Source organism: Pipra filicauda, unplaced genomic scaffold, assembly GCF_003945595.2.
Source record: "Pipra filicauda isolate LSUMZ 115617 unplaced genomic scaffold, ASM394559v2 scaffold30_size5312502_pilon, whole genome shotgun sequence".
Lineage (NCBI taxonomy): Eukaryota > Metazoa > Chordata > Aves > Passeriformes > Pipridae > Pipra > Pipra filicauda.
The window spans coordinates 951,450-978,408 of NW_024104432.1; the positions used below are offsets into that span (position 1 = coordinate 951,450).

The 26,959-nt window shown below is 38.2% G+C and overlaps 2 protein-coding genes across 4 annotated transcripts; one reads left to right on the forward strand and one right to left on the reverse strand.

The window, feature by feature from the left end:
- The first annotated feature begins 86 nt into the window (after positions 1-86).
- On the forward strand, positions 87-10,756 carry MFSD8 (major facilitator superfamily domain containing 8). Of its 2 annotated transcripts, none has more exons than XM_027715984.2 (12): positions 87-262; positions 1,657-1,742; positions 2,706-2,749; positions 3,755-3,995; positions 4,231-4,344; positions 4,986-5,130; positions 5,752-5,810; positions 6,398-6,506; positions 7,630-7,764; positions 8,133-8,236; positions 8,333-8,592; positions 9,310-10,756. In XM_027715984.2, the coding sequence occupies exons 1-12, from the start codon at positions 162-164 to the stop codon at positions 9,523-9,525; spliced, it is 1,614 nt and encodes a 537-aa protein (XP_027571785.1). In that variant the 5' UTR covers positions 87-161; the 3' UTR covers positions 9,526-10,756. The 2 variants fall into 2 exon arrangements, with proteins under 2 accessions (XP_027571785.1, XP_027571786.1); XM_027715985.2 differs by having other exon boundaries at positions 4,282-4,344.
- A 1,261-nt stretch (positions 10,757-12,017) lies between these two features.
- PLK4 (polo like kinase 4) lies at positions 12,018-25,973 on the reverse strand. 2 transcript variants are annotated; one of them, XM_027715983.2, is made up of 16 exons: positions 25,758-25,973; positions 25,207-25,302; positions 24,891-24,986; positions 24,678-24,792; positions 21,844-22,876; positions 20,078-20,178; positions 18,567-18,940; positions 18,025-18,129; positions 17,539-17,641; positions 16,931-17,080; positions 16,229-16,359; positions 15,744-15,835; positions 15,227-15,365; positions 13,529-13,666; positions 12,523-12,629; positions 12,018-12,181 (listed from the first exon to the last, which is right to left on the reverse strand). In XM_027715983.2, exons 1-16 carry the CDS (start codon positions 25,785-25,787, stop codon positions 12,082-12,084), a joined length of 2,910 nt encoding a protein of 969 aa, XP_027571784.1. In that variant the 5' UTR covers positions 25,788-25,973; the 3' UTR covers positions 12,018-12,081. The 2 variants fall into 2 exon arrangements, with proteins under 2 accessions (XP_027571784.1, XP_039239396.1); XM_039383462.1 differs by lacking the exon at positions 25,758-25,973 and adding an exon at positions 25,422-25,720.
- Positions 25,974-26,959: the final 986 nt, after the last annotated feature.

Genomic DNA, 26,959 nt, shown 5'->3' on the forward strand with positions numbered 1-26,959 from the left:
GCGCGCGTGACCGTCGCCCGTCCCGCCCCTTCTCGTGTCGCGCTCGGCTGGGCGGGGTCGGGCCCCCCGCTCAGCGCCCCCCAGTGGCGGTAACGCGGGGCGCGCTCCCTTCCCCGCTTGCCCCCTGGCGGCCCGCGGAGGCCGCGGGGCCGGGAGCGGCCATGGCGTCTGCGGGACCCGCGGCTGCGGACGGGAAGGAACCTCTGCTCGGGGCCGGAGAGGCGGCGGCGGAGGGAGAGGAGGAGGAGGAGGAAGAGAGCAGGTAAGGGGCTCGTTCTGCTCTGAGGCGGCGCCGGGTGTTGGAGCGACACCCCTGCGAGTCACCCGAGGTGCCGCCCGTGGGTGCCGAGTCCCTTCCCCGCCTCGCACGGGGAGCCCGGTTCCCGAGGATGCTTCCAGGCCCGGAGGATGGACACGGAGGAGCTGAGGAGAGGAGAAGAGGAACCGGAGGATAAACCGACCTAGCCGCCGTCCTCAGGCGCTGCCGAACCTGGATCCGCGGTCTCAGAGCGTCCCAGGCCCGGCAGCGGGAGCGCGGCGGGGGCCGGTTCCTTCTCTTTGTAGAAAAACACAAACCCACTTGAGAAGTCCCTAAAAAGCACCAAAACAGTGGTGCAGAAGTCTGGGTATTTAATATCAGCCTTCACGTGTGGGCAGGATTTGGTCACTTGGGGTTTTTTTCCAAGTTTCCAAGCAAAACTCGAGCGGGTCTTTGCTTTAAGGTCTGTGCTGAAACGCTCTCAAACTTTAGGCTTGATGTAACTAAGGTCTCAAAAGTAACCAAACACAGCATATGCAGGTGTTTGGCAGAATTCTCCCTATCCGTGATGGGCAATAAGATGGCAAAGTACATTTAGAAACTTCGTTTCTGGGGTTAAAGTATCATTGAACCCAGGCACTTAATGCTGTAAACATTTCTGAAGAATTAAATATACCAATCATGCTGTGATTAGTATAATACTAAGATGCCAGTAATATGTTATTAGTATTAGTCACAGTTACATTAGTTTTAAAATTGCAGACATGCCTAAGTCTATGTATGACCTATATAAACTGTGTTTATAAACCGTTCAGGCCTCTATAACCTAAGTCTACATCTTTCGGGAAGAGATTATTTTAAGTTTGTAACTTGTATTTGAATTTTTTTTCAGCCCCTACAGTCTTCAGCTTATCTTTTACACAGTGTAGCTTTTACACTGTATTGTTATTTTCTCATTGTGAGAATAGACCAGCCATAGCTTTTAGTCAAATCAATAGTTGTTGAATTTTGTGGTTCTTTCAAGGTCACAATTGTGAATAGATGTCTGGGGTTTTATAGTTTAATTCACACTTCTTAATGCCTTTATATGACATCTATGATGCTCCAAAGTGTCTGTACAAAGAGTTTGCAGAATTGAAGACCTCTCTAAATAAAGATCTCTTTGTGTAACATTTGTTATATGATAGCATTTCTGTTATTTTTTTGATTTGTAAGTCTAGTATTTTTCAGAAGAAAATTCTTTGTAGTCTTTGCTGAGCAGAAATCCAACTCCTGCATAACAATTCACACAATTGTATTGAGAGGTTTGTGAAAAATGTTTTCAATGTCCTGCGGGACCAACTAGAAGAGGATCTGATAATGATTTCTTTCTTTCTTGACTTTTGGTTTGAAAACAGGGATGTTGTGGAAACTCAAGAGCATTATAAGAGCAGGTGGCGATCCATCTGGATTATGTACCTTACAATGTTTCTCAGCAGTGTAGGTGAGTAAACACATGTGGATTTAAATGTTATTTGTTTAATGAATATACTTTGGTTTGAAAATTACAGGATATTCTAGGTTTCAACTACATACCTTCTTTAATGCTACTGCTCTTTTATAACCTCAAAAAGGTGCATTTTGTGATTCTTCAAAAGAGAAGATATGACTAGCAAATCAAACAGAAAGTTACATTTAGTGAGATAAGTTAAGAGATAACTGTTTTGAGACTAAGTGACGTATTACATAAATCCGTGGTTTATGACTTATTATAGTTTGGGGTAAAAGGTAGTGGCAAGGTAAAGTCATTGCTCAGAACTGAACAAAACAAAGGTCACACTTTTATCATTCAAAGTGAAACGTATAGAGATCAAAAACAAATAATGCAGAGTTCTTGAGATGGAAGATCTTTATGGGAATGTATGTTATCTATTTCAAAATATGTATCAAAACGTGTTTTCTCCTACAGGACTTTGCATCTCCACTGCAGAACAAATTACCATTTTATTCTAAATAGATCCCCCTGGAAACAAGAATTCTGTTGATTTTTGACTTGTGGTGATTTTCTGTGGGCCTAGAAATTATCTTGAAAATCATAGAATATATGAGTAACTTTTTTTTTTAATTTGATCAATTAAAATTTCTTTTACTAATGAATACAGATATGTCAGTATATCAAGAAATTCTTTTTAATTTGGGGACCTTGTTGTCTTTCTTTTGAGAGTTTTTTTGTTCAGTGTGTATGCAACTATAAAATGACCTTTTAAAAACAGTTCCTCCTGTTAGGAGGAATTATCACTCCTTAAAAAAAGCATAGTTTTTTTCAGATGACAAACTGATGCACAGGTTTAGACTATAATACACTTAGAGGCATAAGAATGAACCTGTAATAACTGTTTCAGTAAAGCAAATTACTGATAAAAATGGCAAATAAAATAACTTGGGTTATGTTTTTATTGTGTTACAGGTTTCTCCATTGTAATTATGTCTGTGTGGCCATATCTCCAAAAGGTTTGTAAATATGTTTTTCTTGATGGATAAGAACAGAAAAATTGTGCTCAGAAAGTAGGTGAAACAAAACTTAGGCTTTTATTTAGGAAAAGAAAAAGTAAAGGGAAGTGTGTGGTTATAAGAGACTTTTATTCTGCCATCCACTTAGACAGCTTTTATTATTTCTTTTTAAATCTGGTCAGTTGATTTCCTGAACTGATAAAAGGTACATTAGAATCCAGAAATGTTTGGTTTTCCAGTATCATGTCACTGTTTTGTTGGAGAGTGAATCAATAGAAATCTCTTTATTAAAACAGAATACATGTGACTTGTCTGCATTTTGGAAAAAAAAAAAAAGAAAAAGGAAGCTAGAGGTAGAAGTTGCTCTGTAAATGTCACATTGTTGCACATAGATCTTGATATTCCTAATAGGGAATTGCCATTGCTCCTGGATAGTGATTTTAGTTTGTATGGGATTTTTTCACCTCTTTGTTGCGTTGTTAAAAGTGGCATAAAAGTCTCTAAAACTTTAATTTAATCTGTGCTAGGATTTTACTGCTCCTGGAATTGCAGTTTCAAATGCAAATCTGGAAGAACATATCCTGAGCAGGGTCGTAGAGGTATCATTAAAAGTGAGGCTGGTGCTGAATTCTTCCAGAAGAAAATTCATTATCAGCCCTGTAAATCAGGACAGATTCAGGCATGTGCAGAGATGATTGAAGCGATTCCTTGCTCCTGGCATGTAAACTGTCTACTGTACTGCTTAAGTTATGTCTGTAGCCTAGAACATCAGCAGTGCTGTACAAAAACTATTAGAGTTTGCTGTAAGTGAGCCCTTTCCAGTCTCGGAAGCAAAGCATTGGTTTGGTGCATTTCTGGAGAGAGTTATCCAAGGTTTATTGCTCCAGATAAAGTATTACAGTACAGAGTCTTGGGTATTCCAGGTACTAATTCTAAAAGGGTGTTATTGATATTATAAAACACTGTAATACTTCACCCACAGTACTTATTAATGTGTTTCTGCAGATTGATCCGACAGCAGACGCGAGTTTTTTGGGCTGGATTATAGCTTCATACAGCATTGGCCAAATGGTTGCCTCTCCCCTGTTTGGCTTGTGGTCCAATTACAGGCCCAGGAGAGAACCTCTTGTCATTTCAACTGCTATTTCAGTAGCTGCTAATTGTCTCTATGCCTATGTCCATGTACCTCACTCGCACAACAAATACTACATGCTGACTGCACGTGCTCTCGTGGGATTTGGAGCAGGTAACCACAGCAGACTTTACTTTTCTGAAAATTATTACATTCTGTCTCTCATCATAATATGTTAACATCATATTTCAGTACCAGTAGTAAAAATACTGGAGAGTTCTGGGTTTTATTTTCTTGCAAAATAAGGAAAAAACCCCTAAAACAAATGTCACTCAAGATTTTAACAATATAACTTAATATTTACATGAATACTTCCTTGGTTTTGGTTTGTTGTTTTTTTTTTCTTAAGGAAATGTGGCTGTAGTTCGGTCGTATATTGCGGGTGCCACTTCTCTTACAGAAAGAACAAGTGCCATGGCCAACACCAGTGCCTGCCAAGCGGTTGGCTTCATATTAGGGCCAGGTAAGGCATATCTTCTTCCCTCACTTCTCTAATTCTTATTAGGATGAAATTGGGCATTAGAAGTAGGAATCCTCAGCAGCTGTATGGTGGGGATATTAAGACATAGTTTGTCAATGGTATCAGAATTAAATAAATAGTCATCAATACAGTCATCCATACTTGTGTATGCCAATCTAAATGAAACATTCTAGTTCAATTGCACTGCTCCAGTTTAAATTTTAATTTTACCCCCCCTCCATGCTTCTTTTCTCTCTAGTTTGCCCCTAGCACGAGGAATACTCCATTCCCGGGACCAAGGATTTTCATGTAGGAGAAAGAGGAAAAACGTAAATCAGCTGTCTGCCAAGAAAATTAACCCTTGGTACACTCAGAATTCAGTTCTTTATTTTATTCTTTATGATGTTATTTATACAGTGTATCTGTATGTAACCAAGTAGTTTTCTGGCTAGTTGAGACCCCACTGGCATCCATCAGTTTATTTAGAGTAGGATTCTCAAAATGTAAGAGGTTTGACAGGTATAATATTTAAATTTTATTTGGCACGTAGAACAACTTTGCTTATCCAGTTTTATATGTTTATTCTACATGTATTCCAATATTAATGAGTCTCAAAATTTTCACAGTACATTCATGTTTTCAAGTTTTTCAGACATGTTTTACACTTATTGGAGAAGAAGGAGTAACATGGGAATTAATTCGTCTTCAGCTGAACATGTATACGGCACCGGTTTTATTTGGAGCTCTCTTAGGAGTTATTAATATTATTCTCATCTTTGCCATATTCAGGTAATCAAGTAAAAAAAAAATTTTACCTTGTTTTTGTGGGTAATTTGTAGCAAAGAATATGCTGCTCAGCAGGAAGAGTAATAAATAAACTGAAATCTGGAGTGCTAAAACTATAAGCTGTTATTTATTTTTTCGGTGTTTCTACATTCTTTAATATCTATATTTTCATTATGCTTATAAATCAGTCATGGTGATATTAACAGTTAGAATGTAAATTGATTAAAAAACTTGAAGCTTGTGGAGGAGTAGCTTAACCTTGATATAGTTTTAGTGTTGATGGTTCCTGCCCATGTTTTTATCTAAAGCAAAATAAGGTTGGCTTGTCTGTAGGAATCTCACTGTCTTTGTCTTTCCTTTAAGAATCTTGAGGGGGGATTTTTATTAATTATCCCATTACTGTAGATGCATATGGATATGTGATAATCTCTCACTAGAATATTTTCTTTCTTGAACAGGATGGTGTTCACTGCAGTCAAATGTAAGCTTCACAAATGATGTTTAAGGGAGCTGGGAATAATTATCATATAAGATGATGCCATTTACAGTTATTTTAATAGAAACTTGACTCAACAGTAGATCAAATAAATATGTGTATTAATGAAAACAATTCTAAATTTCTAGGGAGCATCGAGTGGATGACATGGGACGGCAGTGCAAAAGTATTAATTCTGAAGGAGAAGGTACCCATGTTTTCTTGAAAACTTCTTGCGTGATTATAATTTTGAAGTACTTTCTTATTATTAAGCATTTAGAAGTATTCTGATGCATTGGAAACTTGAAGTGGAAAATAGGCTACATGTCTCTCTGACTGGTCCAGAAATTGTTTCACATCCATGTTGTATCCATAGTGCTGTCAGGTAGCAAAGAAGAAAAAAAAATTGTATGGATCCTTCCAGACTTTCACTGAGAATTCTTCTGTGTAGCTTTGACCTTGCAAGAGCAACAAGTGTTTTGGTTTCCACTGATAAGATATTTAAAGTAGTTTGCTTATTTTGCTGTCACTCAGGACTTGTCAGTCACTAGGAAAACAGATGGGGTAACCCATTTGGAAATAATTTTCTCTAATTGTGAGAAGAATTGAAGCTTCAACAAGTTGATTTTGATTTAAAAACTTTATACTTAGATTGTCAAAATATAACTGCTTAGCTGCCCACCAACCTGCATGTTAAATACTTAAGAAACTAAAGAAATCATTACTGTTTGTAATTTGTGGCGGTACAAAAAAAGCTCAGCTTGCAGTTTAGATAATTCTTTTGTTCTGTTGCAGAAAATGATGCCCTGGATCAGGACACAGAAGGAAACGTTGACCATGTTGCTGTGGTAGCACTCAATGTTCTCTTCTTTGTCATCTTGTTTGTGTTTGCTGTCTTTGAAACGTAAGTTTGTATATTTTCTCTCAAAATACTTAGGCATGTAAGGTAGTTAGATTGGGGGTGCATATAAAGTCTTTTCTGTTCCACTCATTTTCTTAAACCAACTCTTCATAAATATAAGTTCAAAACCATATATAAACAGTTTGATATGTACTGATACAAAGTAATGAATTAAAGGTTAGCATAAAAATATGTCGTCTGTGGTATAGGAAACATTAATATAAAAGCTTTTAATCGGAGACAAACCCATATCCTCAATTTCTTAGGTGTGTTAAAAAAGATAGCTTACCTTGGGCTACCTAAAATCCTTAGAGAAAACCACATCTTCAGTTGAGTATCTTGTTCTATACTTTTTATTTTAATTTTGTGTAATTTCTTAGTATGATTCTGATTAGCTCCAAAAGCTTCAGTGAATCTCTTACTTCAGTAATAATTAAAACAATTGTTTCATATAGTTAATGCAACTGTATTCTTAAATACACTATTTTATATGACTGGGCTTTTTTTACCTGAAGAGGTATGATATTCACTCCCAAATTTTCTGTGTGTAAGAAAATAAGTAAAAAATAACAAAATTACCTCAAACTGAAGTGTACTTCATTTTTTTAACTTACAAAATACTTTGAGGATATAAGTTATTCTGCAAGTTTTTTGAGCTCTGATACGGCTAAAATTTCTTTTACAATATGGCTCATATTGTAAATAATGTCTTAATTACATTATTTTTAGAAAACTGAGTTCCTAGAAATTGGTTGGCTCCTAAAACTGAAAAACAATATTAAAAGCTTACTATTTTTATACTCACAGGGTCTAGTTTCTTTTCAATCTCTATTACTATGGCTTGGCTTTAACTCCATCATCTTTTCGTGAACTATTGGAAATAGATTAATGATGCTTCAGAGTATGGCTGCTGTAATGCAGTTGTGAATTTTGTCTAGTGAATTTAATTTTAATAGATGATGCATGACAGAATTATTTTATAATTAGCCTGTGTTTTCTGATATGCCCATTAAGAGGAAAGGTTTCTATACCACTGTGTTTGATATTTGGGACAATATGTGTATGGAAACAACTGTATAGAAGCAGCTTTTTTTTTAATTACTGTATTTTTGTTCTGTCATTTTAGTATAGCTACTCCATTGACGATGGATATGTACTCCTGGACAAGGAAAGAAGCTGTTTTCTATAATGGAATAATCCTTAGTGTGATTGGCATTGAATCAGTTATTGTTTTCATGGTGGTTAAAACGCTATCAAAAAAGTAAGTTTTTGGAATTTTTTTATTATGTTAGTAAGTATGAAAAGCTTTATGGCAAGGCCAAATCTCTGTTACTCAAATCTTTCACTTGGTAATGTGTCTGGGTGTACTATGATAATGAAGTACTTCCAATTTTGGCACAGCCATGATGTTGTGGTTGTTCTTTATTCTGTTAACATAACCCCATTACTTGACTGTCTTTTACACTTGAATCCTAAGAAAAAGAGGTTTTAAGTTACTGTGATTTTGTAATTTTTCTTGCAGATGTTTTGGTCAGGTATCATTTCTACAAACTAATGGACTATGTCATTAGCAGAGACATAAATTTTAATTTAAATTATACATTTAATTGCAATTTTGTTGTTGGATAGGACTGGTGAGCGTGCCATACTCCATGGAGGCTTACTGATTGTCTTGGTTGGATTCTTTATCTTACTGCCTTGGGGGAAGAAACTACCAAATATCCAGTGGCAAGGTATAGTTCAAGTCACACTAACCCATCTTCGTAATTTTTTTTTAAAGCTTTTATTGTATTTTTGTTCTTAACTATATGGATAACTTATTTTTACAGAAATAAAGAATAACTCCATTCCCAGAACAGTTCCCACTGAAATGTTAATGCCTTTCTGGAGTTTGCAAGAGATGCAGCTGCCATCCAACCACACAGCAGAACCCGTGGGCTGCCCCCTCACACAGTCCTGGTGCCTCAATACTCCGATGGTCTACCTGGCCCAGTACCTCAGTTCTGATGTGCTCATAGGATTGGGCTATCCTGTTTGTAATGTCATGTCCTACACTTTATACTCAAAAATCCTAGGACCAAAGCCTCAGGTAAGCATGATCCCTAAACAGTTTATTTCATTTGCTCTCCAAGACTTACACCCTCTTCATTAGAATGAAGGGTCTACTTAAAATTCCTTTTGGCATCAGCCAAATAATAGTGCATTTCAACCAGGGTAGAACTTTGCTGGAACTCTAATCTCTTAAAATCTAGGGCAAGTCCCTAAAGGAATTAGAAAGCAAGGCTTATGCTATTTATGCAAGTCTTAGAATGTGAAAATTTCATGGCTTTTCTGGAAGAATCATTTTTTAACAACTCATTATATACTTGGAATATCAGTATGGAATAATGTTCCTCTTACTAAGTTTATTGTATGACTATAATTGTATAAATGCTACTAATGCCCCCAGTTATTGATATTTTATAGTGGTAAAACACCTAGCAAGCTGATATTACTGCTTCACAAAACATTTTATTATTTTTTTACATTTTTTTTCATGTTATATTTTGGTGAAAGAGACTAAATGCTTTGAGTCAGAATGCATTTTATTGGAAAGCTGTAGAGTATGTATGAGTGGAGTCTCTGAATTAGTGCTTAGAGAGGCTGAGCACTACTCTTGGAAACAAAGTAATCAGTATTTTAATGAGTTAAGAAAGATAAGTGATTATTTAAATACTTTTACATTTTCTGATTAGGATAATGGTTGGAATTACTGGCAAGCCAAAGAATTCCTGTATCACTAACCTAAGCTTTTGATCTGCTGTAGGGTGTCTACATGGGATGGTTAACTGCCTCTGGAAGTGGAGCACGAATACTTGGGCCTGTTTTTGTGAGCCAAATATACACTCACCTGGGACCACGCTGGGCATTTAGCTTAATCTGTGGAGTAGTTGTACTCTCTCTCTTACTCTTGGAGATAGTGTACAAGAGACTAATTGCATTTTCTGTCAGATACGGAAGGATGCAAGAAGAGAATTGTTAGATATGCATTTAAAGAAAAAGTAAAATGAACCAGAAGTAATACTTAGTTTATTACTGCTTTTTAACAAGGAGTACATAACCACTGACCTTGCTGGCTGTGTGCTAACAACTGTACACCTGTACTTATGCATTGACAGAATACATAACTTGTTCATATCCCAATGTATGGTTACACCTGCTGCAGTAGAGCTTTTGTGTTCTGCTTTTCTAGCAGCAGAGGAAGGGATGTGGCAGACTGGATCGGTACAATGGCACATTTGATGTGTTTACAGTTTAAATGATGCACCCGTGCACTGAATGCAGCTGGTCACAGGTTACGGCCATCCTTTTGAGGAAGAAGTAAAAGAAATGTTATCTTGATTCTGTGAATCAGGATTAGTAACTCTTTTGTAACTGCATGATTAGTTGAGCTGCATGCACTTTGTATGGAGACATCACTACTTGAGCAAACCTTCTGATGTTTGGTTTGTTGGTTTGTAAGCACTGGTTAATACAGACTGTTTGATTCTAGAACCTGTTACCTAGTAGTACATCTCCAGGATTTCAAAGGAAGTGTGACAGAAGTGTAGAGGAATGTAGATGCCCTCTGCAGAAGTAGTTTGTGTGGGATTTGGGTCTTTAGGTTTGTTAAGAGCCATTGAAAATAGTATCAGCAGCTGTTATTTGAACTATGGTGAACTATATGTGCAATTTTTCCTCTCCTGTTTTGCTGATTGCCTTTTTGTAGCAAGAAAGAAAACCTGCCCCAAGTTCAAATATGCACAGCTTTTCTTAACTACAAGAAGGAAAGACTAAGCACAATACTTTACACTTTTGTTGTCACTTGTGAGAATGAATGCACTGTGCTGAGCGGGCGTAGTAATTAAGTAAAAGGAGAAAAGTCCTTGGGTGTTTACTCTTAGACTTATACAGGTAACAAGGTACAAGAGACAGGAATTTCCAACGTTTTAATTATTCAGAGGTTATTTTAAAAAGTGAAATTGTAATTTTCCCTCATAGTAGGGCCTAAGCATTTCGATACAGGTTGATTTTAGCTGTTTTAATACTACTGGGGAAAAAAAACGGAATTACTCACTGGAGCAATGAGAGTCATGGCTGCTGTTTAATGTCTCTACTATTTGATGCTTATTAAATGTAATAAGTGTAATTATGTATTCCTACATGTTCCTACGTAATCAGTTGTTCAAACACTAAAAGACTACTGAATTAAAAGATGATTTTTCCAATACTGACTGAAGGAAATACAGAAGTCTTATTCCCTCTCAGGACTTTCCTACTGCAGAATCACAAAAGCTTATGAGAAAGGACTTCACTTTTATAAGCTTATTCATAATAAGTACTACCTCTATATCTTCCTTGATGTTCCTAGTGCTAAATTCATTTGCAAGCTATTTCCTTGATTTGGGCATGACAAAGTAAACCACGTTCTCTCTTTTAGACACTAGACAAATAAGGAGAACTGACTTGAATCAAGGCTAGTTTAGGTCTAAGCTGAGCTGTGCTTGCATGTAGCCACCACCAGCTCCTCTGAAACTCTTCATCCTCCCCCTACCAGCACCATTTTGGATCCCACTTTCTCCTGCCTTAGAAGGAAGTCAAGAGTATTTAAGTACAGATATAAGCACCATCAGGAGTGTTGGCACACTTGAAGCAAAATGCTACTGTTAATGCTACTTCAGTTGTTTTAAGTGTGACTCAATGTGTAAGACAAGGTAAAGCTATCTAAAGTTAATAATTCCTACCAAGTAACAAACCAAATCAGTTACTACGGCATGTGTTTATTTTCCCATCACCTGTGCTCCTGGGTTTAGTGATCTGTAGGCCAGAGATAAAATATGGAATATACAAAGCACAGCACAATTTTTTAGTTCAACAAGTTAGAAGTAACTTTGTGCAACAGTTAAAGACTTGTCTCTTCCCAAGCTTCACCCAGCCCTAAATTCCCAACGTATGATTTTCTCTAAAATACCAGCTCAGCTCCTGTCATAAGTTGAGCTTAATACTTTGAGAGCCTTTTCCTCTCACCATTCACTTGATCATGAAACAAATAAATAGATCCGGACAATTACCACTGCATTTATTTTTTTTTGTATCAAATGCTTGTGCAGGGAAGTTTAAGCTGCTGCTACAAAAAATAAAAAACAAGTTACAAAACATATACATATTTACATATATTACTGTAACACATAAAAATATAAGTTATTTACAAATACTTCAACAGCACAGATACATTTTCCTTGACTGTTCACACTGACTAAGCAGTGGGGCAAGAAAAAAAAAACACAACAGATTCAGATTATTTCCAAAAACTTAATGCGGTCAAACTTAATTGCTCTAAGTTTTGCTTGAGCAAGCATATCCATCATTTTGATGAAAAAGCATATTTTGTATGATACTTTATACAGAATTTGCTATACATAAACGGAGCAACCCTTCCCACCTTTCTATCAGATAGTGGAAGAATTTCTGCATAAACTGAGTAAGATCAGTCACTTTACTTAAAAGTCAGTGAGTGAGTTTATTAAGGTCTCATGACGTGACACCCAGTTTGCTTTAATCAGTGAGGACCAGCTGGACTGGTAAACATCACAAGAATAGAAGACAGACAGTGCAGTTTCTCTTTGATGTATTCTGGCAACTTATCATTTTCTCCATACCTAGAGAAGCACAGCAGCATAGAAAAATACAGATGCTTAAATAATTTTATTTTAAAATAATATAATTATTTCAAAACACTAGTTTCTCACCTTTCCCGTTTTAAATATTATAAATAAATAGTGGCTGTTCTCTGGAGATCAAGTAGATGCATTTCCAGCTTGTTCTATTAATTTGTTATCCAGAGTTCAGCCAAAGCTATGGGTACTTCTCTGTATTTATTAAGATTACAGAAGCTAATCAACTGTGAAGTCATTGAAAAGCTAAGTTTTAATATTTACAAACCAAAATCAGCCTTGCACTGACCATTACCTGGACTATTTTATAGCAGGAACAGACTCACCTGGTTGTCTGGCCATCTGGAGATGTGTAAGTGACAGAAGAAACACCTGCTTGGGCTACCAGCTGGGATCCATCATTAAACTGAACCCACACTGCTCCACTGGTCAGCTAACGAGAGAAGTTGCATTATGGTTTGAGGATATGAAATACAAAATTACATACCTAGAATTTTTCTAATAATTGAAGCTGAAAGTTTTTCAGAGTTGCTGAAGGTACTTAGGTATCATGGTCAGTCTTTTAAAGATAAAGATTGCATGGATACTACTTTGGAGTAAGTAGTCTCATGTAAACTTCCTAATGTTTCAGATGCTCAGCTTTAAGTCATCCTTGTCAATGAGAGTTAAAGAATTACTTTTAACTTAACCACTCCTTAAGAAATTTTGAATAGAACCAATCATAAAATAGAGGTCCATTTGTGAGAGTTCACAGCTACACACACTTTAAAGTTTATGTATATAAAGCAACCTTTTTTTCTGTTAGGACAGGAAGTTTTATCTGAATTGCCATATTTTTTAAACCTAAAGCTGCTCCCACAGAAAAGCAGAAGGAAAATGTCATTGTAAGGAAACAGCTTTTCCTGTTGTAGAGGCAGATTCATTTCTCTTGTACGGATCTGATACACATGTGTTAAAAATTCTTTGTTATGACACCTTTACATCTATATTAGTGAACAGACAACTTTAACAGTTTCAATTTTTTACTAGAGTCAAATTTAAATGACAGAAGACACTGAAATAGGCAATAATAGCCACAGAAAAATTTTGGTAACTGAAATACTAAACAATTATTTTGGTTTCTTCTACTTATGTAAGTCACCATGGTATTTATCTAAGACACTTATTTAAAAGCATCTTTCCACATACACATTTTAGATTTAAACTGTAGCAAAGCACAACTGAATGATTCCTCACAAATCAAGTTTAAAGTTAATGACTGACAAATACATATCTCAAATTTAATAGGAAAAAAGAACAGACTTCCCTCCTTTATCAGTATTAATTTCTCACCTGAGAAGCCCAACCAACATTTTTCACAAAGACAGATTTTACAAGTTGGGCTGAATTTGGACTGCATTCCATTTGATGAACAGAGGAGCACATAGTTTCAGCAGTGTTGATCATAAATGTAGGCTTTTCATACACCACCTAGAACCCAGGGATGCACAGAATAAAGCCTTAGTTAATACTGATTATGTACTAGCTTAGTGGTCAATTACCACCTGTTCATATATACAGACAGATTTAGCTTGTATGCTTCATTTAACAGCATTACAGTATAAAATCCCCACAGGATTTTGTAGGAGATCTCCCTGTAGTCACAAAGGAATTGCTTTCCCTAAGTTTTCTACTTCAATTGTGTTTTTACTGTCAGAAAACCCTGTCCAGCTTCAGCAGAACATTTTCAGCACATTAAACTATAAAGCAGCCCTCATTCAGATGAGCACTCAGCTAATATTTTACAGAAGTACAGACATTGCTATTAATTGGAAACTAGAACATAAAACGTTAATAGATGAGTTCTGTAGCACATACAGAATCTGTTATAGGTTTAGAGAGACAAAAGCAATGAATTAAGGATAACAGAGGATGAAACGTCAGAGATCTTTAGGACAACACCACAACTACTCCCTACAAGGAACATGTTCCACTACTCAGATACCTCCTCCCACAGTCACAGAGATGACAGAGATGAGGTGCTGTGCTTAGCAGTGTTTAAGATTCAGGTTCAGTGAAAAGATGCAAATCAGGGAATGCCTCAAATAGGAGAGTTTGGTCAGGAAAGAGATCAGGATCCAGATAATTACAGGAACCTGGAAGAAACAACAAGCTGTACACCTCAGGATATATAGATCTAGTTCAACTATCAAGGAAACTACAGATATAGTTCTTAAAGACTGGAATGTTTGCTGTATGGCAAATAGAGACTGAGTTTGAATGTTAAACCCTCAACTTAGAACTCCAACGATAGGTAACCTTCAGTCAGTGTGAAAATCAATACCAGTGATGAAGCCCTAAGGAATTTTTGTTGTCAGGTTCACCTTACTCAAGCGAAAGTTGTCAGATTCTGCACTAACGACATGAGCTACACAATCAAAGAACAGAGATGCAGACTGATGTAGATTCAACAAAGTTCAGATGATACAAACTCTGTGTGCCAAGACCCCTATACATATATATATATACACATATATTTATTCCCCAGTCAGTTAAGGAAGTTTTATCAGGGCTGTGATGCAGGAACCAAAGCTTGGTGGGTCTTTTAAACAAACTAGATGAAATTGCTCACAAAGCCTTATTGGCTACCCATGTGTTTTCACTTACCCTTTTTTTATATACACACTAACACTTGATTATTTCAGAACAACAGCCTCTAGTGCCCATAACCTTTGTGACTACCATTCAATATACACTGCTGAGGAGCTCTCAAATCAGAAACTGTGCTGTATAACACGAGTAAGTAATTTTCAAACTCTGTTCCTGGAGGAATTTGTGGTAAACTTTTGGAGTATTCTGATTTTTCCAATGATCTTAAATCCAGGTATCAAAAGTTAACTGAAATCAAAGTCAACATTTCTAGTCAATATGCTCACAAATGGCTAATAAAAGCCTAGATCCGTACAAATGTAATTCTGTTAGTTCAAATGAAAGAGCAATATTTGAATTCCTACAGGAGAGTAGTTTCCATGGTATGTTTTGTGTACTTACAGGAGTACAGTTTGGAGTCTGAACTGGAGTAGAACTGGCAGCCTTATTTCTATCCAGTGCCACAGCTTCTCTTGAACAGTTTATACTGTCCAACAGGGGAGGTGTTACAGCCTGTGGTGATTCAGTATTGCCAGGTTTTCTGGAAAAATAATGAGAAAAACTGGGAAAAGGTCTGTCCAAAAGGGACTCAAGAAACATATGAGGAGATGTAGCTTTTCCTTCAATTCCTTCAATTTACTAGAGACTGTCCAAAGCACAGCAGTGGTTTTCTGTAGAATTGTTTTTACACGTGCTAATTGCTGGCCTGGTTTAGTCTGAATCCACAAGTGCATAGTATCTTGATATCAAAGGAGGCTCTGCAGGTTGAAAATAAGGTGTCCATACATGCTATTAAGTTAATATTTGCTAATGACTGTAAGCTCTGTTAAGCAACCTTGGCTTCTGCAAATGTTTGCTGCATAAGGCTGCTGAATGGGAATATTCAAATACTTAAGTATTTTCAAGTGAAAGATACTACCTTCCAACAATTATTGGAAAAAATGGAACACTTCCAGTCCTTTTTTCTTCTTCCATAACAGCAGATTCCAAAGCAAGGCATATACGATGTCCCTGAAATTAGAAGGAGTTTAATGAAGTCTTAAACTGAGAAATGTCTAAGTATTTTGTACATGTTTAGTGTGGCAGGTGAGCCCACACAAGGAAATTTCAATGGTACTGAATTTTTCAAGTTGTATAAAGCAGCTTCATCAGTTCTGTTTAATCCTTTCACCAGACAGGCAAACCTGCTTTACACACTATCAAGAATTTCCTCTCGGCCTTTGTTGCGAGGCATTGTTATTGTTACCTTTACATTGCCATTTGCTCTTCCAAAAACACCATCCTTCCTTCTTAATAGTGTAATGAAAAATATGAAAAGCAACATTGGAAGCACATTTGTAAAAGGGAAACTGTGTTTTTAGGAAACTGCTTTGCACTAGAAAAGGTCTATGTAAAACACTTTACTTCATTTGCATGATCCATATAAACTTGTATTTCCTTCTTCAACCCTGCTTCATTTTCTCCTTTCAAAGTGAACGATTTCCCCGATTTTTCAATCACACGAGTTATACCAGCTGTCTTGTGTATCTTTGCTCCTGTAAAAAAAATGTAACAATTTTTAGTGTGAATTGTACAGATTTCTGTCATTACATTCTACTCTACTAAAGTGTATCTCCCTGACTGAATTACTGCAAAAGTAAAACCACTCCTACATGAGTTCTGTCTGGCAGAAATAAAGTGTGATGTTAATGGAATGCCCTCTATGGCCAAAGATCAGTACTTAGATGGGAAAAGGCAACCAATTGCTTTCTCCTCGAGAGAGGTAAAACTATTACCTCAGTTAACAGTGGAAAGCTTGAAGACTAGGGACATGCCTTTCACTAAGCAGGTTAACTATCAAATGTAGACGCAAAGAAGAGCATGTGAATAAAAACAAGTGGTAATAAATAACACTTTGGCAACATGTACTTCCTGAAGTAAGAAAATAATGAATAATCAACTACTCTACAAGTGCTAGAATAAAGGCAGAGTGGACAAAAAAACCTATTTATAGCATAGTACTTTCTTCAAACTAAAGTGATTGTTGTTTTAGTGTTTGGCAATATTTTAATGCAGCTCTAATATAATGATCTAACTATTTGCATAATTGCAGAAATTAATACATACCATCATAAAAACAAATTTCAACATCTGCAGTGGGTGAATTTTCCATCAACATACACTTGGCATATCTTGTATAGAACGTCACTTTGGGGGTTTTTGTTCTTACCAACTGCACAAACTTGGCTGCATACTGGTATTTTTTCCAGTACTTTTCTAAAAAAGAAAATTTAAAAACTTTTTTTAAGAGTTAGCAGATTAAACACTGTGCACCAGCTTGAAGATAAGTAATTTAAAATATGTATTTGATAGCTGAAGTTTCTATGTAATATTTAAGTTCTTGACAGAAGTATGTTCAAAGAAACTGAGTTACTTCTAACCAACAGTTCCCAGTATGAATGAGGAAAAGATTATGAGAGCTTTAATTTTAGTGCACTACATTGTAAAGGGGTGACTCCTTAGAACTTCCATATAAAAGACATTAAAACCTCTGGATTTACACTTTCTTGTGAAGTTTCAAAACAGTTTCCAGTTAAACTGCAGTTTGAATCTTATTCTAAAAGAAGCTTTACTTCACAATTATCTGAAAAGTAGTGGCTAAAAGCTATAAAGTCTCAAGGTTCACTTAAAATATCACATTAATCATCATAATTTTAAAATAAATTTCAGGTTACCTGGCAAGTTGTCAAAATTATACATGCAGGTGCCTTCCGAAGAAGCAGGAGGTCTGTCATCAAGAAGGAAACCTCTTCCTTCATTTGGATGATAAACTGCAATCTACAAAAAGGGAACAAAAATTGTGTTTAGTTGCCACTTACTACAGCACTCTGTACTTTTAACAGATATAGAAATAAGTCACAGTTTAATTAATTACCATGATTTACCATGAACACTCTATTTCTCTAGGTAATTACTTAACAGCAGCACTTTTTCAACAATACTTCACTTATTCCAAAAGTCAAGCCCAGTTTTGCTCTGAAATAATTGCTTGCTCCCTATATTTGTGTGGCTGTTTACAAATATAGTTTACAAAAAAGTTTCCAGCTGTGCATATATAAACATTGGATTTAAAAACAAATAATCACTTAAATAAAAAACAAACCCTCTGAATGAACTCTAAGCCTTTTATACATCTGTGAAGAAATCCAAAACATACTCACCACATTTCCATCACAAGATATTCTGAGAACTTCTTTCACAAGTTCCTGTGAATGGTGTTCTTTCAGAAACTCCATACACACTTCCCCAGTATCTAGAATGCTCACCTAAAACATATTAAATATACAAGTTAAACAAAAAGACCGTTACTTTCTGGAAAGGCAAGATACCACTTTTTTCCACAAACGCTTTAAAAAGTGCTTTTATTTTTCCTTGAATGCATTGCAAACTTATAAATGCTTCTTACAGTAACTTTTGTTAATAGTGCTATTAAAACAGAGCACTTCACCATGACTGAAGAGTATCAGCCTGGTCACTGAGGGTGTGGCTTCTTAAGTGACAAATCAAACACAGACAGGTCAGCTCTATTAACTTGTAAGTATTCTATACGCCAAAACTAAGATGCATCTTGCTAATATAACTTTGAATTAAATTATTATAAATTAAGTTTCCTAAAAGCAAATTATTCTAGTTTACCAAGTGATTTTTAAGAGACAGTCGCACTATATTTAATATTTAAATTGTTCCCATTTTAAGAACATACCACTGCATTTTTTGTTTTTTGCCTGATTGGTTTCAGCCTGCGAGCGTCGAGAGGCGACACAATACTTCGCAGTGCAGGTTTTTGGGGTGCTGGTGGTTCTTGGCCCCACATTTGGGTTTGTTCTGAAGTTGACCAAAGGCCACATGTGGGAGATGGCTGAAATTCCTCAGATTTGCAGAGAACTCCAGGGATGCATTTCTTTGGGTTTCTCTGGTTTAAAGAATGTGGACAATCGACAGATGCATCATGATTCCTTATATCTTTTAAGGTGTTCCATGCATTTCTTGGGGCATCTTGCTGCACATCCAGATGATACCGAAACCCTCCACGTGCATTACTGTTGCCAGTTAGGTCTGCCGATGGTCTCAGAGGAACTGAAAGCATCATAAAGGTACATTGTAGATTTGAAGGATTAGAAGGAAAAAATGCTGTTATGGTTTTAAAAGCTTTTCAAAAGATCATCTTAGAAGGCTTTATTTAAGTGAAGAATGGGATTCCTCAGTCCAAATCATCAGGCTATGACTTGAGTACCATCAACACCACTGCTAATAAAATTCCAGTGCTACTTAAAAAAAGCTGTTACTAGATTTCATTTAGTCTTTATATATCAATTTTTAAAATCCATTTATAAACAAACTACTAAGATTTCAAATAGATTCATAAACAAGAATTACTTTAATCTGTTGAAAGACAGCTCACTTACCATTCAGATAAGCACTAGTAACAAGTGTCATTCATGTTGCAGGTTATCTAACTAATGTTTTATCATCAGAGGTTTTAGTACCCAAGATGTTAAATGCATACGCCAAATCTGTTGGTTTATATCCAGACCAAAACCTATTTTTATCTTTAAGCTTCCTATAAGTGCTTTCCTAGTTTTAATATTTAAGCCTGATCAACTGTCATCTCACCCACGTAACTACTGCACTCCTCCTGCCATGTGGCTGAACTGTTGAGAAGGGACAAAAGTGAAGCAGGATTATTCAGACCATATGTCATCTGATTCGAATTCCCTGCAGACAGGAAAGGAACGAGTCCAGTAATATCAAAGCAAAAAGGACAGAATAGATTTGTGGTTTATTTTAATGATTAAATTACATTATTTGCAAATGATGTAACGATGCGTGACAAACAACACCTCCTTCCCTTCTGTCTCTTTTGTCCTTTCCTCCACCTCTCCTTCTGCAGCCTCTTATCTTTCTCAGTCATTGAGGTCTCATCTTTTCTTAAGGTGTATTTGCACGTGTAAATTAGCAGGGCTTTCAAGTCACCTGCTAATTTTTTGACATGTATTTACACTTACACGTTTTGAGTGACAACTGAATAATTACGGCAGGTTCTAGAATTCTGTTTTCCTCTTTTGTTTTTGCTAAAATACTAATAGAAAATAACAAGTTCGTTTTAGGAAACTAAGTATTCAAATTCAATGTACAAAGAAATAAAATACAGAAAACCCCACAAGTCACTACTACAACTTGAGTGCAAAAATACATAACTGATAAGGAACACACCGTTTGTTTGCATGCTTCCAAGCCACTGCTGCATTGTCTCAGCCTGGGACTTCTGCTCTAATAAACCAACCTGGGGCTTCATTGGGCAGAGATAATTTGAGCTGCAAAATAAAAGTTACACATGTAATCAAGATTACATCAAAAACACTTGCACAACAAAAGGTATAATGTCACAGCTGCAGAAAGCACAACACTCTTAGAACATTTAAGAAATGCAGGTGGCATTTTGTAGCTCTAGGCAGCATAGAATATGCTTCTTTTTCAGGGGAATGTTCGTTGGGTAAAGCATAACAAAATAAAACACTGTTTCCAAATGGAGTGAAAAGTTATTACTAATTTTTAGCACAAATTTAAGCCTGTTAGCACTCGCTCTTGGAGCTGACATACATGAACAAAAAGAGCTACTGATAATGCTGCCAGCAGTGGCTCCTCTTACATCTAGCTCTTAATTCACAGAATAGAAAATAGCCTTGAAGAAGACAGTGATGACATGACACCCATGACCCCAGTGGATCTCATTCAGCATAACACATAAGCAGTTGAAAGATGTAGCCAATCCCACCACCTAAAACAATTTGTATTTCTATAAAATACAGTCAATCCCAAAAATTATAAAGACTTTTTTTACCAGTTTTTTAAACAACATATATATTAGACCTGTGTAGTCACAGGTGAACTCAAGCTGTTGAAGGCTAAAGAACACATATAAAACCACTTACTGCAGAGTGGTTTTTACAACTTATCTGTTGTAAATTCACACTAAGCTCCTAAGGTTTTTTATCTCCATAGCCTATTCCTTGTCTGCACTTTCTTTTAGTGATGATCCCTACTCTACCATTGGCAAGGACTCAGTTATCACCAAAAACAGCCCAAAACCACAGTATATAAATATCTAATTTAAGTCTTAGGACCTCACATTTAAGATTGCTGTGCAGGCTAACTATGTAAGAGGCTTTCCTATAATCAATTATGTAAAAAAAGTAGTAACCACTCAGTTAATCCCCATACTCACATTAATACTCTCTCATGTTTACATTAAGCATGAGTTTATGAAGTGATAGGGAAGAAAAGTAAGCATTAACATTTGCACAGATTTTTTGATCCAGACATTTCTCAAACTAGAAAGAATGCACATGGCCCACTGAACTTGTTGAACAGAGCCTTATGTCAAACATTTGAGAGTTGTCAAGAAAACCTTCTTATTCCATTTACTTTTTCTAAGGGAAAAGTGCTAGTTTGTCTTTTCCCTGAACTGATTTGCAAAGAGCAAAACATATGAAACGATGTCACTTCCTAATGTGGAGAGAAATGCAAGAACTAAGGTATGAAAGTCCTTATATTAAAGTAGAAAATAGTTCTTTGATATTCTGCTAATGGAAAATGTATAGAAAGAAGCCAGGATTTTTACCCAGCAGCTACAACTAAGTACAGAACTAAATTTCAGATAATTATCTTAGAGTGAGTGACACTTTACTTACCGGTACACCACTTCTTTAATCTATTGCCTAATCTTCACTTAATTTTTTCTTTTATCTTCTGTAATCATAACAGAAAAAAACCCACAAGAGATCAGCAAGTAAAAATATTGGTAATTACATTTTAAATGCCTTCTACCCTGTCTGTCTCTTCTACAAAGAAGAATTGAGCAAGGCTCTCTACTAGGATTGCTGTGGGGAAAGAAATACTTAACTTGCTACACATGGAAAGAAGTCAATAATACAGTATTACCAGCTCTAAACGTTATCATAATAAAAACTGATTCTTACTGTGGTTGATCTTTTACAGGTGGAGATATCTGCCCTTCAAAAGAACCAGAACTACTAGAAGTCTTCTCCTTAAACATTTCTCCTATATCAGTGTAGCTGTTGACAGGTGAAAAGTATTCCATATTTTCCCTTGTTCCTACTTTAGGCTTGGAAAGCACTTCCATAGAGTGACATCGATCAACGATATTCAATATGCCTTGAGTCTGACTGTGGGATGTGCCAGACCTATCTGAGGAGTGGGCTCGTCGGAGGTAGCGCGAATGGGGTCTCTCTTCTCCAGGTTGAATGGTTCTTCCCCTGCTGGTTACACCAATTTCCTTTCCCTGAATTCCCCACTGATGAAAAGAGCCACTTCCATCTCCTGATGATTTATTACCAGAATTCTTGTTTTTAGGAAAAAAAGTAATTTTATTTGGGAGTGGCTGTCCAACTACCAGCTTCTTCTTTTCCTTCAAATAACCACTGGTACTGATGCTGGAAGAGCCTGTGAAGGTTGTAGAGATGGTAGCATTTCCACTGTCCATGGAATCTTCTGAAGTTCCCAAATCTTTACTCTGTGCAGAGCTCGACCTGGACATAAAAGGATGATCCAACACTGAGGAAAGGCTCAAACGATCTGCTGGATTTTTGCGGAGTAACCTGTGTATAAGGTCTTGTGCCTCTCTTGACAAAAAGGCTGGCATTTCATAATCTGCCAACACTACTTTATTCAGCGTGTTCTTGACCGTGTCCGTGTCAAAAGGTGGCTTTCCAATAAGAAGAGTGTAAAACATACAACCCAAAGACCACACGTCAGATTCAAGTCCATGAGGACTCCTCGTGGCTATCTCTGGAGAAATGTAATTTGGAGTTCCACACATGGTATAATGCTTTTCATGAGGCATTTTCAGCTGAGTTGCGAGTCCAAAATCAGCAATCTTGACATTCATGTTATTGGTGAGTAAGATATTAGAAAGGGTGAGGTCTCGGTGCAGTATTCCATGAGAATGAAGATACAGCATACCTGTGATAATCTGATGCAAGAAGTGTCGGGCTGTCAAAACACAAAATCAGATGTTTTAATCTTATAACTGAAATTGCAGCTCTGAAAATAACTAAGTCTGCTATTGCTCTTTTTCTAATAAAAAGAACATTACAACAGTGTTTAGTGTCATGCTACTGAGACTGTAATTAACTTTCTGCTTTCTACTTTAAGCCAAGTTGGCATGACTATGTTCTACATTAATGAAAAGCTTGTATAATGCAGTAACCAGATTTGTGCCTTTGCTAATAGAATAAAGGAAACAGGACTGGAAATATTTTCAGTTGGCCTAAACTTTCTTACATTAGGTTCTTAACAATTAAAAAAAAGTTTCTCATTACTTTCAGAAACAGCAAATACACAAAATCAATCAGCTTCACTATGTGCAGATTATAAAATATAGGAGACAATTTGGATTATATTTGTTTTATCATTAGCAAACTGGCAAGGCTCAAAAGCATGTAAGTTCATGATATTGGGACAGCCTTTGTGTTCTATTACACTAGAAATTCAGTGAATATTCAAGAGTTATAGTTTACAGCAGGAATAACAAAACCATATCCAGCCTGAAACAGCATAGTTTATTGTGATGTTGCAATTACAGCAATTTTAAGAATCATTCTTTCTAGAGCTAACAATTTACAGCCTTCTTTTTTTTCTTAACAGAGGGCAAAGAATGGTGAACAGATATGAGTTAAAGAGATGATGCCTGTAGAGCAGTACCCCTTTAATCTAGTCTTGTGATATGGGTTCCAAAAAATCCGTATCTATATTAGTTTCACAGAATTAGATTAGAAACTGATAGAGAAGTAGGTAAACTGGAAGAACTGTGCAAGACTTGAGCAGTGAGGTAAGGCCAGAAGCAATAGAGGCAATAACCACTGAATCCAGACAGGCTAACACCAGAACAGCTTCTTTGGCTGTTCTCAGCTGTGCCTTCAAACATTATCCACTGCAGTTTGCTTTGCTGTATTTTTTTTTTATTTGTACTGTTCAGGTTAGGATTTCAGTGGTCTGTGTTCTAACTGAAATCCTCCCTCTCTCAACTGTAAAAAAATGAAATTGGTAAATTCTTAAGCAAATGAATCTTTTTTGCAAGACTTCTTTCTCAAAACACTATTCAGAAGAGTAACAACCAATTTAAAAACGTTTTAGCGTTACTTTGACAATATCTCTCACTGAAAGATAGGATTTTCAGTGCTTTCTGTAAGAAACTGCAATAAAACCACAGTAGATTTTTTCCTCAGCTGCAGTCACTCAGAATTTCCAGATGGAGTATCAGATTGGATACTTCCTTGCTAACTCAGTCCTTAAGCAACACAAGTAACTGCATTACCTTCATTTCTACACACAGCTTGGAACACAGTCAATATTTCCAAGAACACTACCTAAGGCAAACAATAATCCTGAAAGCTCTGTAACTGGTGACATATAATACAGAAGAGGTACAACACAAAGAAAGCAAATGTGTGGATGTGAAGGTTCCAGTTTTCCTCTGTGGAGCTTCCTAGTCTTGACTTACACTTCAAAATAATTCTATGTACAAAGGCAAGCTCTACCTTTTATATACCTCTGCCTTCTAAATTCACTGTCTATTTTTTTTATAACCCGAACAGCACAAACAGAAACGAAGTATTCCGAAATACAACTGAATATATGTACCATAATAATTAATCTCTAGATTATCACTTACCACAAGACTTTAAGCTACAGACACTGTGATGATAGTTTTAAATACTCTTCTTAAATATTTTTGGGTGAGCCAAAATGAAAGCAGTTAGTGCAAAGAGCTCCACAAAACAAAAAATCCCACCTTCATCTTCTGAAAAGGGTTTCTTTCTATTCTTTATGTATCTGCTCATTTCACCATTGTGGCACATCTCAAGTATCAAGTATACGTAGTTGCTATCTTCAAAATAGTTATAAAGCTGGAACATAAACCGAGGAAAAATAAATCAAAATACATTTTGTAGACTATACAACAAGTCACACATACAGGTCTCTGTACAAACCCCACAATTCTTACCTCGAGTATAGACGGATGCTTTAGCTGACAATGTATTTTCACCTCATTCTGAACCCTCTGTACCATTCCAACTTTGTGCATGGCTTTTTTATCTATCTGTAAATGGACCACAGAATATTTTTCAAGCACTGCAACACTGACTACATACTAATTGTACTTGGTTGTACTACATCTTCCAGGATTGAAACCCAATCTAAATACCCGTTATATACAAAAAACCAACCCAAACATCAATGCCCAACTGCATAACCTCAGCCCGTTGCAACTTGCGTTCAGTCTCCTGGGAGACAGACGCTTCCTTGGCTGGCTGCCTTACCATTTTGATGGCCACTTCCAGACCGGTTTTCAGGGATACTGCTCTGTAGACCCCTGCGAAGGACCCCTTCCCCAGGAGGTTCCCCACCTTGAAATCCTGCAACGCGAACAAACAGCGCCGTCAGTCAGGCTGCGGAGCGCCTCTTCCCACGCGGACCCTCCCACCGCACCTGCCCCCCGAGGTCGGACAAACCCTGTGGCGCCCCCGGGGGATACCTGGACGGAGCTCTCCGGGGCACGGCGGTGGTGCCCGGCAGGGCCGCGCAGCCACCCGCGCCGCATCCTCCTGCCGACTCCGCGCTCACGGCTCGACTGCCGCCGGCGCTGCCCGGGGCCGCCTTCCCGCCGCGCCTCCCGCCGCTCCCGGGGCATGGGACACACCCGCCGCCGGCTGCCATGGCAGCGGCTGCCCCCAGAAACACGTGGGGACTGGGCGAAGGCGCGGGAGGAGCCGCGCTCCCGCAAACACCCGCCGGGGGAGGGTGGAGCCCCCGCCCGGCCCCTCCGCGCCCCGCGGCCCCACCACAGGGCGAGAGGGGCCGCGCTCCGCACCTCTATCCTCTCGCCTATGCAGGTCGCCATGGCGCCGGCCGCTCTCCCCCGGGTCCTGCTACCGGTTATGCCGAGGGCCTGTTGTGCCGCGGTTGCTCATCAGGGTGCCCCGGGCCGCCCGCCCCGGCGCAGCCCCGCTCGCTCCCGGGCTCCGCGGCGGCCCCTCCGCGCCCCCGCCGCCGACATTTTGAAAAGTCGCGCCGTTACCCCCCCGGCCCCGCCCCGTCCCGGAACGAGGCTGCGTCTGACGCAATCGCGTCACGCAGCGGCGCGCGCGGTGCTCGTGGGCGGGGCCGGGAAGTGCTGCCGCACGTGCGCGAGGCGGCGCGTGACCGTTTTCCTCTCTCCTAGAGCAGCCGTTACGGCGCGTGGGCGCTGTGAGGGGAGCGCGAGAGCGCGCCATGGCCTCAGCCCAGCTACGTGTGTCACCTCAGTCTTTTGTGCCACCTCAGTCCTGCTGAGGTGGGTTGACCCTGGCTGGACGCCAGGTGCCCACCAAAGCTACTCTGTCACTCCGCTTCTCAGCTGGGCAGGGATGAGAAAATATAAAGGACTCCTGGGTCGAGATAAGGACAGAGAGAGATCAGTTACTGTCATAGGCAAAACAAACTCGACTTGAGGGGAAAAAATAATTTATTATCAATCGAATCAGAGTAACATAATGAGAAATAAAACCAACCTTTAAACGTCTTCCCTCCACCCCTCCTTCCTGGGCTCTACCTCCTCCCCTCCCCCTGAGTGGTGCAGGGAGACGGGTAATGGGGTTCCAATCAGTTCACCACAGGTTGTTTCTGCCACTGCTAAGGGAGAAGAGTCCTTCCCCTGCTCCACCGTGAGGTCCTTCCCATTGTTACCATAAATGGGCCATAAGAAACCCCTAAAACTCAATTTGTGAGCATTACTGGGCAGGCATTCTTTTATTATCGGCTCTGGACACACAGAAGGATTGTTCCTCTACTCATGTGTGTGTCCTGTTCTCAGCTCCTCCATGGCCTGCAGGTAGATTTCTGCACTCCCGTTGTGAAAACCCACCCTTAAGGGGAAGGACCTTCATGGGCTGCAGGGGCACAGCTGCTTCATCATGGTCTGTATTGCAGGCTGCAGGGGAACCTGCTCTGGCACCTGGAGCACCTCCTCCCCCTCCTTCTCCATTGACCTTGGTGTCTGCAGAGCTATTCTTCACACATATTCTCACTCCACTC

Coding starts and splice junctions, on each gene's coding strand:
- MFSD8 (XM_027715984.2), top strand. CDS start 162: ATGGCGTCTGCGGGACCCGCGGCTGCGGACGGGAAGGAACCTCTGCTC. Junction 1,743..2,705: donor AATGTTTCTCAGCAGTGTAG/GTGAGTAAACAC, acceptor ATTGTGTTACAG/GTTTCTCCATTGTAATTATG. Junction 8,593..9,309: donor TCCTAGGACCAAAGCCTCAG/GTAAGCATGATC, acceptor GATCTGCTGTAG/GGTGTCTACATGGGATGGTT.
- PLK4 (XM_039383462.1), bottom strand. CDS start 25,577: ATGCCCCGGGAGCGGCGGGAGGCGCGGCGGGAAGGCGGCCCCGGGCAG. Junction 18,130..18,566: donor AAAAAACAAAAAATGCAGTG/GTATGTTCTTAA, acceptor AATATGTTTTAG/GTGAGCATTCTAGATACTGG. Junction 12,182..12,522: donor CCAGATGGCCAGACAACCAG/GTGAGTCTGTTC, acceptor GTGCTTCTCTAG/GTATGGAGAAAATGATAAGT.